We start from the raw sequence: 12,424 nt of genomic DNA, 5'->3' as shown, positions 1-12,424 counted from the left end.
CCTTAGTAACACTTTCTGTTGGACTTGTGCTTCCAAAGGCTCCTGTTGAGAGAGGAAGGCGCCTCAGTGGCACATACCTGCCCATCTGTGCCAATGGAGCCACTGCAGTCTGTCAGTAGCTCAGACATATCATAGTAACTGTGGAACTCCCAAAGGCAAGCCTCAAGGTTGAGGTTCTGGTAGAAACGCAAGGTTTTGGCGGATCGCAGAGCACTGCTGTACTGGTAAGGTGATGTTTCTCCAATCACTTTGGGGTTCTTAGTTTCCTCTGTAATAAACCCATGTTTGGTCTGGATCTCATTGTAGTCCAGTAGGTTGGAGCACTTGTGTCCCACACGAGTGCCGTCTGGGCTAAGCATTAGCTCAAAGTTGGATAAGGGGCGCGTGGAGATAACTGGCAGCATTCCTAAAACATAAATGTCACATGACCCATTAACAGCCTGAATGAAAAAGAGCAAACGAAGTATTCATTAACTGCTTGTGAACATATTTTTAGAGCTGGAGTCTGGGAACATAGGAGCTAAGGATGCCCAATGTTTCGTCCATACTTTAACATTGCAATTGGCAAGCTGTTCATTAAACACGGTTTATTTGTGGTTCTGCCACAATGCAGCAAACAAATGTGGAGACAAACCTGTGGGAGAGGAAAAGTCCAAAGCAGCCTATGTTAATGAAGTGGTTACTCTCACCACTTGATGCTTACCGTCCATATGGGGCATTGTGACTGTTAGTCGGATCAGATTGGGATGGTCAGGATCATCTGGACCCGTGTAGCGAATTTTAGCTGAGAAAGGTTCTGCTCCTACTGTTCCTGGGGTGCGAGGCTGGCAAAGACCTGAGCAAAGGGGAAAGACAGGTTGTGAGATGCCTGCTAAAATGTGTCATGTCTGTGTTAAGCAGCTTGGAGATATCTGTCCATGAAGCTGGGTCAGAAAAATGCAAAAATGTTGACAGGCTAATTAGGGAGCTCCTCGCAGCTCTTCCCCTGCTGCCTGGTCTAACTCCTAAGGCCAAGAGGTCCTTTTCCAGAGAGTGTGGAAGTGTGGAAACCCTTCAATGCCCAGCAGCAGCTGAGGAACCTGACCTCTTTCTGACAAGGATTTGTTCTTCTTCCCTAGAAATGGGGAGATGGCAACTTTACACCAGCATTTACCTTGGCAGCCATCGCTTACTGAGGTGAAGGGCAGGGTGGTTCACAACCACACCTGAGCTCTTGCCACAAAAAAAAAAAAGGTTGTCTGAGGGGAGCCAATGTCTTGCAGACAACAGCTAACTAAAATATATAGGGGCAGTTTGTGCTGTTCTGCAGGGCCCACCATTTACACTGGAGAGGTATTTCAGTTTCTTTTTCTGTGTATGACTGAGCCAAAGATCATTTCCAGTTAAATTATACACAGAACTGTCACTTTAGGAGCATAGCGGTAAGTCTACAGAGGAGGTATGGTGGATAATGGCCACTTTAGACCTATAAATCTAACACTTAGGAGCCTCAGAGAATCTTGAAAACTTCACAGGCTACTGCCTAACTTCCTAAAGATAGGAAGTCTCAAGGGAGACTTTTCAGTCACTGAGCATGTACACAACTGCCTAAAACCTTGACAGATTTCAGTCTGGATTACAAGCCCAAAAGCTTTCCTTCCTTCCTCAACTTGTGATCTTAACAGAAAATACTACCTCTTATCAACAAGCCTTGTCTCATCTTGTAGTAGCAGTAGCCTGTCAACAACACGACCATCACAGATGCCCTGGTAATACAAAACTTTTTCAGTTCTTCCCACATAGTTCAATCCTACCCAGGGATTTTGCACTGCGCCGGAGGAGATGGAGGTGAAAGACTCCATGTAGCAGAGGAGATGTAGCAGAAGGACTGAACTGCACAAAACAGAGAGCTGAGGAAGCAGAGCATGACCCACTTGCATAGTCGGTGAGCTAGTGCTTCTCTCACCCAGTGAGTATTTAATTATAGAGCTTAAATGAAACATTTTAGTCTAAAGAGACAGAGTCATCCCCTAGAACCCAACATTTTGGCCCACTGAATCCCGAGATGTAGTAAAGTCAGGCTCCTACTTTAATTTGGGCAGAACAGCACTTTAAAGTAACTCCCAAGTAACTGCTCTAGTCAACTGATCGAGCAAAAAGATGCATTTTCCTCATCCGTATTTCTGAGGAAAAGCGACAGATCAGACATACGCATCTAGATATGGATCACAGTTAAGAAACCTGAGGGACGCGAGCTATACCCAGAATTAGGACATCCCCTTACCTTCTGAGGCATAGCCTAAGTTCTCAGCAGAGTTATGCATGCAGTGCTGCAATATCTGAATTTCCACATGGATTCCATGCCCCCACCCTTTTCCAGCATCTATATTTTAACTGTCTTTACGCTACAGGTCTTTAGACAACAGCAAATTCAATACACCTATAACCTGCTTTCAGTGTCAGTAGCTGTGTTGTTTAAACTAAAACCACATGGAAACAGAGGTGTATTTGAAATACGTATATTGAGAAAAGCAAAGGACTCAAGACTGGGGAGGTCAAATTCTGCTCTACTCACTAGTCCAATTAGGTGTAAAAAAATCATTATCACAATGCACCCACCAATCTTTTACACATGACCTATGATGGACACAAACTCTTGAAATACCAGAGCTGATGAGACAATTACAAGATGCTTTTGCCTTTCACTAGCAACAGTCTCATATGTGTATGAAAAAAAATTAACTAACATACGAGGACTAATGCCCTAAAACAAAACACCCCATAGCAGACCACCATCAGCTTTTCCCAAGAAAGGCTACCTAATTCCCATCATTAGCAACTTACCTTCCTCTCTGTTTACTGTATAAATTGGACTTAGCAGCTCCAGACCTGCATCACCATTGGCATTCATAGCTCGAGCTGCACACTGAAGCCTGGAGCCTGCCTGGAAGTATACAGAGTCCAGGGAGATGGATTTGGTGCTGGTAAAAAAAGTGTTGGAGTCCACTTCCCTCATTGGGCTGGTGACACCATCACTCCCACTTGGAGCACTGACAAGCCAGCGGTACAGGGTCAGAGTATCATTGATGTTTTCTGTGGCGCAGATGGATCCGGTTTTGTCATAGTCTGAATACTTGGGATTGCATGCCTATGGGTTGGCGTTTACACAAAATAAAGAGGGTTATCTATTCTTACCTACACCTGCTCCAAGCAAGCAAACTGTTAAGCATTATTCTAACGGTACTGTGCTTATTACTAAAACTGTATCAGCAAGACAAGACCTTTACGCAGGCACATTATTTTCCCCTTAGTTGAAGGGATAAGAATGAATGCCATGGGGCTTTTTAAATTAAAAACAAGAACAGACAAACAAAAAACCAAACCCAGATAGTAGTGAGTTGTTGTTACAACTCATGTGTCACCTCTGACCATGCAAACCTGGAAAATGCTAGTGCTAACTCCAAAAAACTGAATTCTTATTGACAACATCAAAGTCGGTTGTTCCAAATTCAGACACCCTAGCCTGAAAAATCCCAGTGCGAAACCACTGTAATTAGAAACCGTTAGAAACATAAAATGAATGGCCTGAATTTATACATCCCTGGCAAATAGCTGGCAAGTTACACCTGCACCCTCCCCAGCAGTCTGTTGCTGCTCCCACAACAGAATCGAGCAGGAGTGAAGATGCATGCGTGTTTTTTGCTAGTGCAAAATGCAGCTTTGTTTTTTTCCCTCTCAAAATCATCCTTAATGAACAGTTTAAAACACCTGACTTTACACAGAAGCAGCAGGCGCACAAGCACGTGTCCCTCTGCCAGGTCTGTCCGGGAGAGCAGTCTCCTGCAGATGACAGATGGCTGACACCAGAGGCTGTTCAGTCAACTTTGGTAAAATCTGCTGCTCAGCTGCTCATGGCGCAGCTCTGCTCACAAAGTCCACGACGTGAACTGTTTCTGGAAAGCTCTGTATGGCCCAGCCACCAACCTTTTTTTGGGCAGGACTTATCTCCTCCTCACCTTACTGCCTGCTCAGCTTTAGGTTTAGGAATTGCTATTTTTCCGGCCCCAATTCCATGTGTCCCAGTCATCCCCTGGAACCGGTTATTGGTTTGGCAGCACAGCCCAGTACTAAAGACCTATTTAGGTCTGCAGGAAACACTGCAGAAAGAGCTGTCAGAGGTTAGGAGTTTTATTGACCCTCTCCTGGAAGCTCTCTTTCCTGAAGTTAGGTCAGCAGAAAGACTTTCGAAAGTGCCTCTGACACAGTAACAATCTGCTGCTTTCAGTCATCATTTTCCAGAATTTAATACTGTTTCCATTTTCTTACATGGTCCAGAGCACGGAAGGAGTAAGTTGGACAAAAGCATGCAGAAACAAGCCTTACCGTTACACAGACAACAGGATAGCCAGTTGGAGGGTGTGGATTCTCTTTGCTTTTAGCAGTATTATCATAGATCAGAAGTGAGACAACCTGGGGCACAGCTGGAAATGTCACATCTGCAACACTGTCCATTTCTTCTATGTACACAATGGCTTTACTCATCTGAGTTGAGAAAGAGAAAAGGTTATGTATACTGCTGGAAATAAAGAATGGAGGGAGAAGGAGAAGTAGTGCCTGCAACTTAATTTCTGCCACCAAGCTCATTCTGGTTTTACCCAGGATTCTTTGATAAAATGGTGACTTGTGTTAAAAAAGATTCAATCCTCAGTGGTTTTTAACGGTTTTCCACTTAAAACCTCTTCACCAGCAACTAGCTAAAAATTAAGGAAGAATTAATTCCCCAAACACTAGGAAAAGGGAAATAAAAATAATCCAATTTTTCTTTAAAAAAACCAAACACCTTAGCCTTGGCAAACAGTCAAACATCCACCCAGCTGCTCACTCACTCCCCATCTTCAGCATGGCAGGAGGAGAAAATAGGATGAGAAAGCTCATGGGTGCAGCTAAAGACAGGGAGATGGTTTACCAATTACTCTACCTGGCAAAATGCACTAAACTTGGGGAAAATTAATTTAATTTATTGCCAATTAAAGTAGATTTGGGTAGTAAGAAACAAAAGACAAACATTAAAACACCACCTTTCCTCCTCGTTTTCCCATGCTCAACTTCATTCCTGACTCATCTACCCTCCCAAAACCTTGCCACAAACATAAAATACAAAAATGAACCCCCAAACTCTCCTAAACTAATTCAGAGACCATGTAGTAGTTTCAGCCTACACATCAATTTGATCTCACTTGACAGCCAGTTTAGGCTTTTACCAGCTTAAGTATAAAGACTGTGTGTTAATTTTAGAGCCTCTGTTTTTAAAATAGCAGCCTACAAATTTATCAAAGTATAATATACATGATGTAATGGATCCCAGGGACATAGTTTCTCCGTGTCTAGTAATTTATTTTATATAGCATTGCAGTGAGAAGTTGCTACTGTTTGAGTCAAATTACATCTCTCCACACATGTTTAGAGAGGGACCAGCACAGTCTCTCCATTGTACTGGGTCTGGTAGCAGCCAGAGACATTATTAGTACAAACAAAAAACTGCCAATCACAGCTTCTTGCTTTCTTTTTTTATATCTTTGAATCTTTTGATACTTTTCGTCATCTCTAATGGGAAAAGTCAGAACAGGTTTCTACAAGCCAGTTAGTGCACTATATTTTCCTGAGATGTATACCAATAACTTGGAAAGAATGAGAGAGCTCACCACTGCCAAACTCTCTGTGAAGCATATAGTGGGTCACACATAAAATTTGTAATTCAACGCTTCTAGACTGTTCAAAGTGTGTGGATTTACAGCTAATTTATACCACTATTTAGACAGCTATGCACCAAACTAACCACAGGAGCATATGAATACCAGACTGTAAAGCATGCTGTGAGTACATGGCTTTTTAGATGTTTTTATACAAATAAAAAATATTACAAATGGCAACTTTTGTTGTTAACAATGGTTACCTGTGTCTCTGCTACCATGTTCTCATCAGCTTTCAGGTGGACAGTAAATGCTTCTCTCATTTCTCTTATGCCATCATACAGAATCTCTACCTCAACAAAGTGCTCAGTTTCTCCTTCTCTGAATTCAATATCTGGTTAAAAAAATACAAACAACAAATTAATGCAAAATCAAAAGCCAAACAATTGTTTTCTTCATCAATTTTACATTCAAGGTAACATATTCTCTTGCAATAACATGGGTTTGCTCTAAGTAAAACGCAGTAGTAGACTGAGCTGTTACTATCTGTTCTTCAGCACAATGACCAAGTAAAACTAACCCACTTTGCTGGACAGAAAAAATAAATACAAGTTGATAGAGATAACTTGTTGAAAGACTTAAAATAATATCAAAACATAATAACCTGACATGATTTTGTGCCAAGCCAACTAGCTTTCTTCCAAACAATTCCTGGACACAGTTCAGAATTAGTGTGGGCCAGGGAGGCAGTTTGCATGCAGACATCCTGCTTCAGTGGCAAACAAAGTTCAACAGAGTGGGTCTGCATGCCAAGGAATGGTCTCAGGTACATTATTATACCAGCGTGGATACAGCCTAAGGCTCCATTTGCAATGCACATTTAAGCAGGATCCAAAACACCTGCACTTCGAGCTGAAAAGTCAACATACTTGGCATTGGGTCTTTAGGAGACATGTTCATCTACATGAAACCTCAAGACAAGAATGGTCTATTAGAAATAGGCATCTGTGGTCCTTCCTCCAGAAACCAACTGGGGATTGCTATTTCTTGCTAGAAGTCAGGAGGAAGTGGTATCCATTTTTCTGACACCAGCCCAGTCAATAGCACAAATACTCAAGAAATGAGAGACCTTGTTTATTCATTTTACTTTAATTGTATTCAAGGTCATACCTCCCCAGAAGATACTGTAGAAAAGTTACTCCCCTAGGGAGCACGCATAACCACCAGACTATAAACTGTTCCTGTGAGGGTGACAATCCATCCAAACCATGTCACTGTGAGTAAAGCAGATTGAAATGCAGTGGGTCACAGAAAGAGAACATGGGTCTGTAACCTTGAGGTTTGGACTCTCTCCTGGGACACGGGGGACCTGGGTGCCAGCTTTTCGATGAAAAACATCCCACACCACTGGCAACTCCTTATTGTAAGCACTCAGGGCAGATTTCTCTTCCATACTGCAGGATGATGAAAGCAGAGCAAATCTAGACAATTGCCTTAAATTAGCAGAATCAGGAATTTGAGCATATTCCTGTATCATTTTAAGCCATCATAACAATATCCCAACCCTCTGCCACCTCAGGGGACCTGAAGACAAAGCTCAAGAACTAAATTCTGCTCAAACACATGACTTGGGTAGATAACAACCTGAGCTAGACTGAACTTTCATTCTTATGGAGAAATCCTGAGTTTGCATTCCAGGTTAGGAAATTCAAAGTAGCCCAGAGCAAACAGGATCTCATGTCCAATCCAATGCTAATACAGTCTCTTACAGGTCCCATAGTTAACTTGGAGAAAAACAAAACCAGACAACACTCAAATCTCCTATTCCAAAACACACAAAATGAAGCAGAAACTCTGTGTCTAAAGTACAGTACTTGCCATTTGGTTATCAAAACAAGAATTCAGCTCCCTGTCCAGCATTCATTTGCAGGAAGGCACTTTCCAAACTGATGTTTCCCACCCCACACCCCATGAAGACCTTACCTTCTGACATTGGATTGTAGTCTTCCCCTGCAGTGGCTGAACCATCCTTGGTGTGCACTCTGACAATAGATACTTTGGAGCTATCGCCGAGGCGTAGAACATGGATTCTTACCAGTGCAATTTCTCCAGGTTCCTGAGGCTCCTGAATGCTGTGTTTTATTTCAAAGAATTTAATCACTGGTTCTAGATGAGAAAAAAAAAAGCACAACAAACCCCCGAACATTAAATAAAAAAATAAAAATAATTTACTTATGTCAACTAGACCAAGTGCAAATACCTTATCTGAGAGTGGAGAGTCCAAAGGAAATGAGAAGGTCATAACAAACCTGAAAATTCAAAGTCATTGTCTGGCTATTAATTTATTTGGTTTATTGATTGCTGTGTGGAATGATTGAAGTGAAATATTTTGGAAACTGGAATTCAGATAGAAGTTTGTGGCTATTATTTAAAGGAGAATAGCTGGTCCCCTGGTGTTTGCTTTAGTGGAGTATAGAGTGGAATATTTAGAAATAAAATATGTTTAGCTTTTGAAGAAAGCAGTTACTTTTATAAGTTGTTTATTCTAATGCCTTGCCAAAGGTATGGGATAAATCTGATTTTCTTAAATGACTCTCTATGACTTGTAAGGAGTCCATTTTACAGCATTACCAATTATAGTTTTTTGTTTGTTTGAGGTTTTTTGTTTATTTTGTTTTGTTGTTGTTGGGGGTTTTTTTTGTTTGGTTGGGTTTTTTTTACACATGCCATTTGACATTTTTAGATGCATAATCTGTACAATCTGTACATAAAAGTCCCTATTATATTCCTGAAAGTTTTATGAATTTGACCCAAGGCATCCATGATTCTTTCAACTTAGTCGAATTTATGATACTCTTATCAATGCAACACACATAGAGCAATAAATGGAATAGAAAGAGACAAGATAATTTCTCTTCCCGTTACCTCACAAAAGGCAGAGCCAGTGATGCATTCAGAACAGGTTAAAAAGGTGCAAATTCAAAACATAAAAATAAAATACTTCACTGTTTTTTGAAAAACTTGGTACTAGGTACTTTGAGAACTGTTGAACCAAACACTGAATGGAATTAGTCCCATTTTCCTGTTTGCAGCTACATATATAATCAACAATTAACATAAAACTCACTGTCTTCTTCATCCTTAATCTTGATCACGGTCTCTTTCTGATCCCCAGTGGAAGCACCAAGAGTGGAATTACTTTTTGGTGTTCCAAGCACCAATCTGAATTCCTCCTCCTCCTCATAAATTACATCATCCTCCAGAGTTACCACACAGGGCTTCTCACTTTCTCCTGCAGAAGCAAGAACAAGATATTATCTTCATAGGAGCACAAAAGACCAAGATAAAAACTAAAACCAAAATCCCCACACTTTTTCAGGCTTGCTATAGAAAAGACAGTCTCAAGAACATGGAAGCAGAGACTAGTGCTGACCGGCACACTTCATTTTTTTTTGTTGTGTTTGAGTCAATCCCATGACTCTGCCACAATGGGAACTAAGCAGCATCCTGCGCAGCAGTCAGCAGGGTGTTGTCTGGCAAAGAATCTGCTGCTCCAACTCCCCTCTGCTGAAGGCACTGTATCAGTATTATTCCTGCTTGTTCTCCTGAACAAATACTATGCTCAAAAGCGTAGCAGAGGATGGTCAATATTACCAAATTCTTTATTGTCTGATTTCAGCCATAAAAATCTTTGAAAGTACTGCTTTCATAGTCACAAAACTATTTGTTAAATAGTCCTGTGCCACCTTCCTGATCCAAAGGAGCTCAACTGGTATAACAACTCCCAGAATGCCCTTGAGGTCTCGCTCTTATTTACCATCAGATTACTTGTCAGACAAAAGTAACACATGATTTTCAAATTCCAATGGGAAAAGCTTACCTGGGAGAAACACCACTACAGAATCATCTGTATTTGGCCTCTCCTTGTAGTCCATCATAACTTGGGCAGAACCCTGGCGAGTATAGCAACGCACTGTGGATTTATGGTTAATGTCCCCGCTTCGATAAATGAGGGCCACCAGCTGCTCATCCTTTTCATTTGCCATGTACATTGGTTCTTTGAACTGGACTTTGGGTACTGACAACAGAACATGTTATGTAAGTTGAAAAGGACCCTCATTCATGGGCAAAAATGTTAACCACATTCTGTGGTTTAAAAAAAAAGGTAGAAATTTTTGACTTGGCATTTGATTTGCTAAACCTTTTCAATAAACTGAAGAAGGTTCAGATTTACACATGCTTTTTAAACGCAGATTTTGAATTTAGATTACTTCAAATATGTTCCTGGTCTACAGCAACTAATTGCCAACTTCGTATTAATTCTGTCACCAGTTTTCTCACAGTAGCTAAGACTTGTTGAATTTTCTAAAACATTTTTTAAAAATGGCTCATTTGAGCCATTTCTGAGCTGTGGGATTTTTTTCTATAAAGCAGTCTCTTTTACCTGTGATGCAGAGAGGAAGTAAGTGTACGATACCACAAGGGCAAAAAGGGGCGATGACCACAATTCTGTCTCCACCGGAGATGTATCATATTTTGCACTGCCTTCAACAAGTGAGTATTTCACAGTGAAATAGTGACTGCTCCTCAGAGTACTGTTTGAGAATGAGCCTTCTAAAGCAACATAGCTTCTTAAAGTGTTTGAAGTGCAGTGAATTTACAGAAACCTGAAACTGCTCAGAGTCAGCTTGGTTTATTTACCGAGTGCTGGAGAACCTCTACATGATGCTGTGTTGAGTGTTGTTTACTTTGAAAGTTTTACACCTACCTTTTTTTCTGCCCCCTTGATGCTCCCCCAGAATAGACAACACAGTTACAGCTTCGTGCAATAGCATGAGCATCAATATCTGCATAGTTATTTGAAAAACTTAGCTCCTTACAATTTTTGGCGTTCAAACAACTACTAGAGAAAAATGTTTAATCCCTATGCCTTCTCTACCTTCAAAACGAACATTTATTCAAACAAACAGACTTAATGCAACAGACATAAACAAATGTATTTTTAGCTCACAGCACAGTTCCACTATTTTGTTAGCTTGTCCAAAACAGTATCTTCAAGTACATAATGAGAAGGAGGACAGAGTACAGAACCAGCACTATAGCCCTATGTTCCAACTTCGGGTGTAGCATATAGTTGTCAATCTTTACATCGTAGTTGGGGTAAATGATATATCACAGCACTTATTTACGCTACTGCCAAAAGAGCTCTTCCACTTTCTAAGTGCACTTAAACACTAAAAGGAAAAACCCTTGAAAAAAGTCCCCCACCCACTTTATACTTACAGTCAGTGATAGTGTCATTGATAAAGACAGTAGTTTTGCAAGGCTCTCCAAGCACTGCATTCACAGGCATGCGGAGAGTTAGTTCAAACTTCTCCAGACCTTCCAGAACAGGCTGGCCCAAATCATCAAGGATGATCACTCGAAAAACTTGCATGTTGACTCCCGGGTTAAAATCCAGGTTACAGCTGATGCCCACATAATCAACTCCAGCTGTTTCAGAAGCAACAAGACTTGTATGGTCACTTACTACTGTATGTTAACATTCACTTGTACATTTCTGAAATGTGTTTGCAGCTGTTTCTATTGCTATCTTGGAGAAAATTTAATTTAGATTTTTGTCACATGCAAATAAATCTGCGAACAATGAACATACAGTGCAACACACATACAAATACGTATCTGGATCATCATTTACTCTTTATGCCATCAGAACAATTAAAACTTAAGATCCCTTAAATTGCAGAGTAACAGGCTACAGACTCAACAACACGCAACAAACCTGATGTCCACAGCAATTTAACCTTTTTGCTCAACTCTGGACTACATACATGAGGTTTTACTTAGCTATTTACCTTTAAAGGAGCAGATGTCTGTCCCAGAATAATTCCAGCTGCACCTTAAGAAAAAGTGTCTTCCACTAGGCTAGATCACTGAGCTTGAAAATCATGCTGTTACCACTGTCTCATCACTAAAAGAAGCAGGCAGCTTGAGTGCAGGTGAGAACACCTAGAATGACTTTTTTTGTGTGTTTATGAGACTATTAAATCTAAACTGGAAGTTGTATAATGACTTCACTTCCTCCTTTGCTTGTGTCCCATTGTTTCACTGAGATTCTGACTATTTCCATAATATTGCCTTCTTTTTAACCAGAGTGTTCCTCCCTATCTCCTTTTAAATGTTCTACTTGTTGCTTGTAATGACAGCAATTCTTTCCCTTCTTTGCCAGAGTCCGCTGAAATTTACATACTTAAAAGCGACTGTGCCTTTTTCTTCTACATACCATTTTGCAGCCTCTGGATTAGAGGCAAAGAACACTTACCTGCATAAAAGCTGACCTCCCTGGTCGGCTCTGTGCATTAGGAAGACCGACAATTCTTGCACAGGTTTTGTTCTTTCCTTAATCCAATATTGCGTGCATAGGCATTTCATATACAACCATATTAATATTTTTTGTGTGCAAAACTCTATAAATACTTGAAATTAGGAAAAGATATAGTGAAAAGGATATTTTTTCCAAGTCTCATAGCTAGGCTTTAACAGAAGTGATTTTTTAAAAAACCTATACATACAAGATTAGAAATGCAACATCAGTTTGCTACTTTATACACAACACAGAAAATCCTGTAAGACCCAATCCTATTTCTTCTCCTGAATAGTGAGTCTTCATGTATTCATCACATACATTGTCTATTTTGCTAAGCACTTCTCTGTTGTTCAGTAACTGTAGTCAAATTCTGTTTTCATATACGTAC

General features: G+C 40.5%; 1 protein-coding gene across 1 annotated transcript in view; it reads right to left on the bottom strand.

The window, feature by feature from the left end:
• Positions 1-12,424, bottom strand: part of FREM3 (FRAS1 related extracellular matrix 3) — a 71,738-nt gene that overhangs the window by 8,667 nt on the left and 50,647 nt on the right. The window contains exons 8-16 of the mRNA XM_054825299.1: positions 10,953-11,162; positions 9,550-9,747; positions 8,797-8,961; positions 7,653-7,835; positions 5,933-6,063; positions 4,363-4,521; positions 2,824-3,127; positions 704-835; positions 78-406 (exon numbers count right to left, since the gene is read on the bottom strand). Of these exons, the coding sequence (XP_054681274.1) occupies positions 78-406; positions 704-835; positions 2,824-3,127; positions 4,363-4,521; positions 5,933-6,063; positions 7,653-7,835; positions 8,797-8,961; positions 9,550-9,747; positions 10,953-11,162 (1,811 nt within the window). The remainder of the gene's footprint in view (positions 1-77; positions 407-703; positions 836-2,823; positions 3,128-4,362; positions 4,522-5,932; positions 6,064-7,652; positions 7,836-8,796; positions 8,962-9,549; positions 9,748-10,952; positions 11,163-12,424) is intronic.

Source organism: Grus americana, chromosome 4, assembly GCF_028858705.1.
Source record: "Grus americana isolate bGruAme1 chromosome 4, bGruAme1.mat, whole genome shotgun sequence".
NCBI classification, from domain to species: domain Eukaryota; kingdom Metazoa; phylum Chordata; class Aves; order Gruiformes; family Gruidae; genus Grus; species Grus americana.
This window is presented reverse-complemented; position numbering and strand designations above follow the sequence as displayed.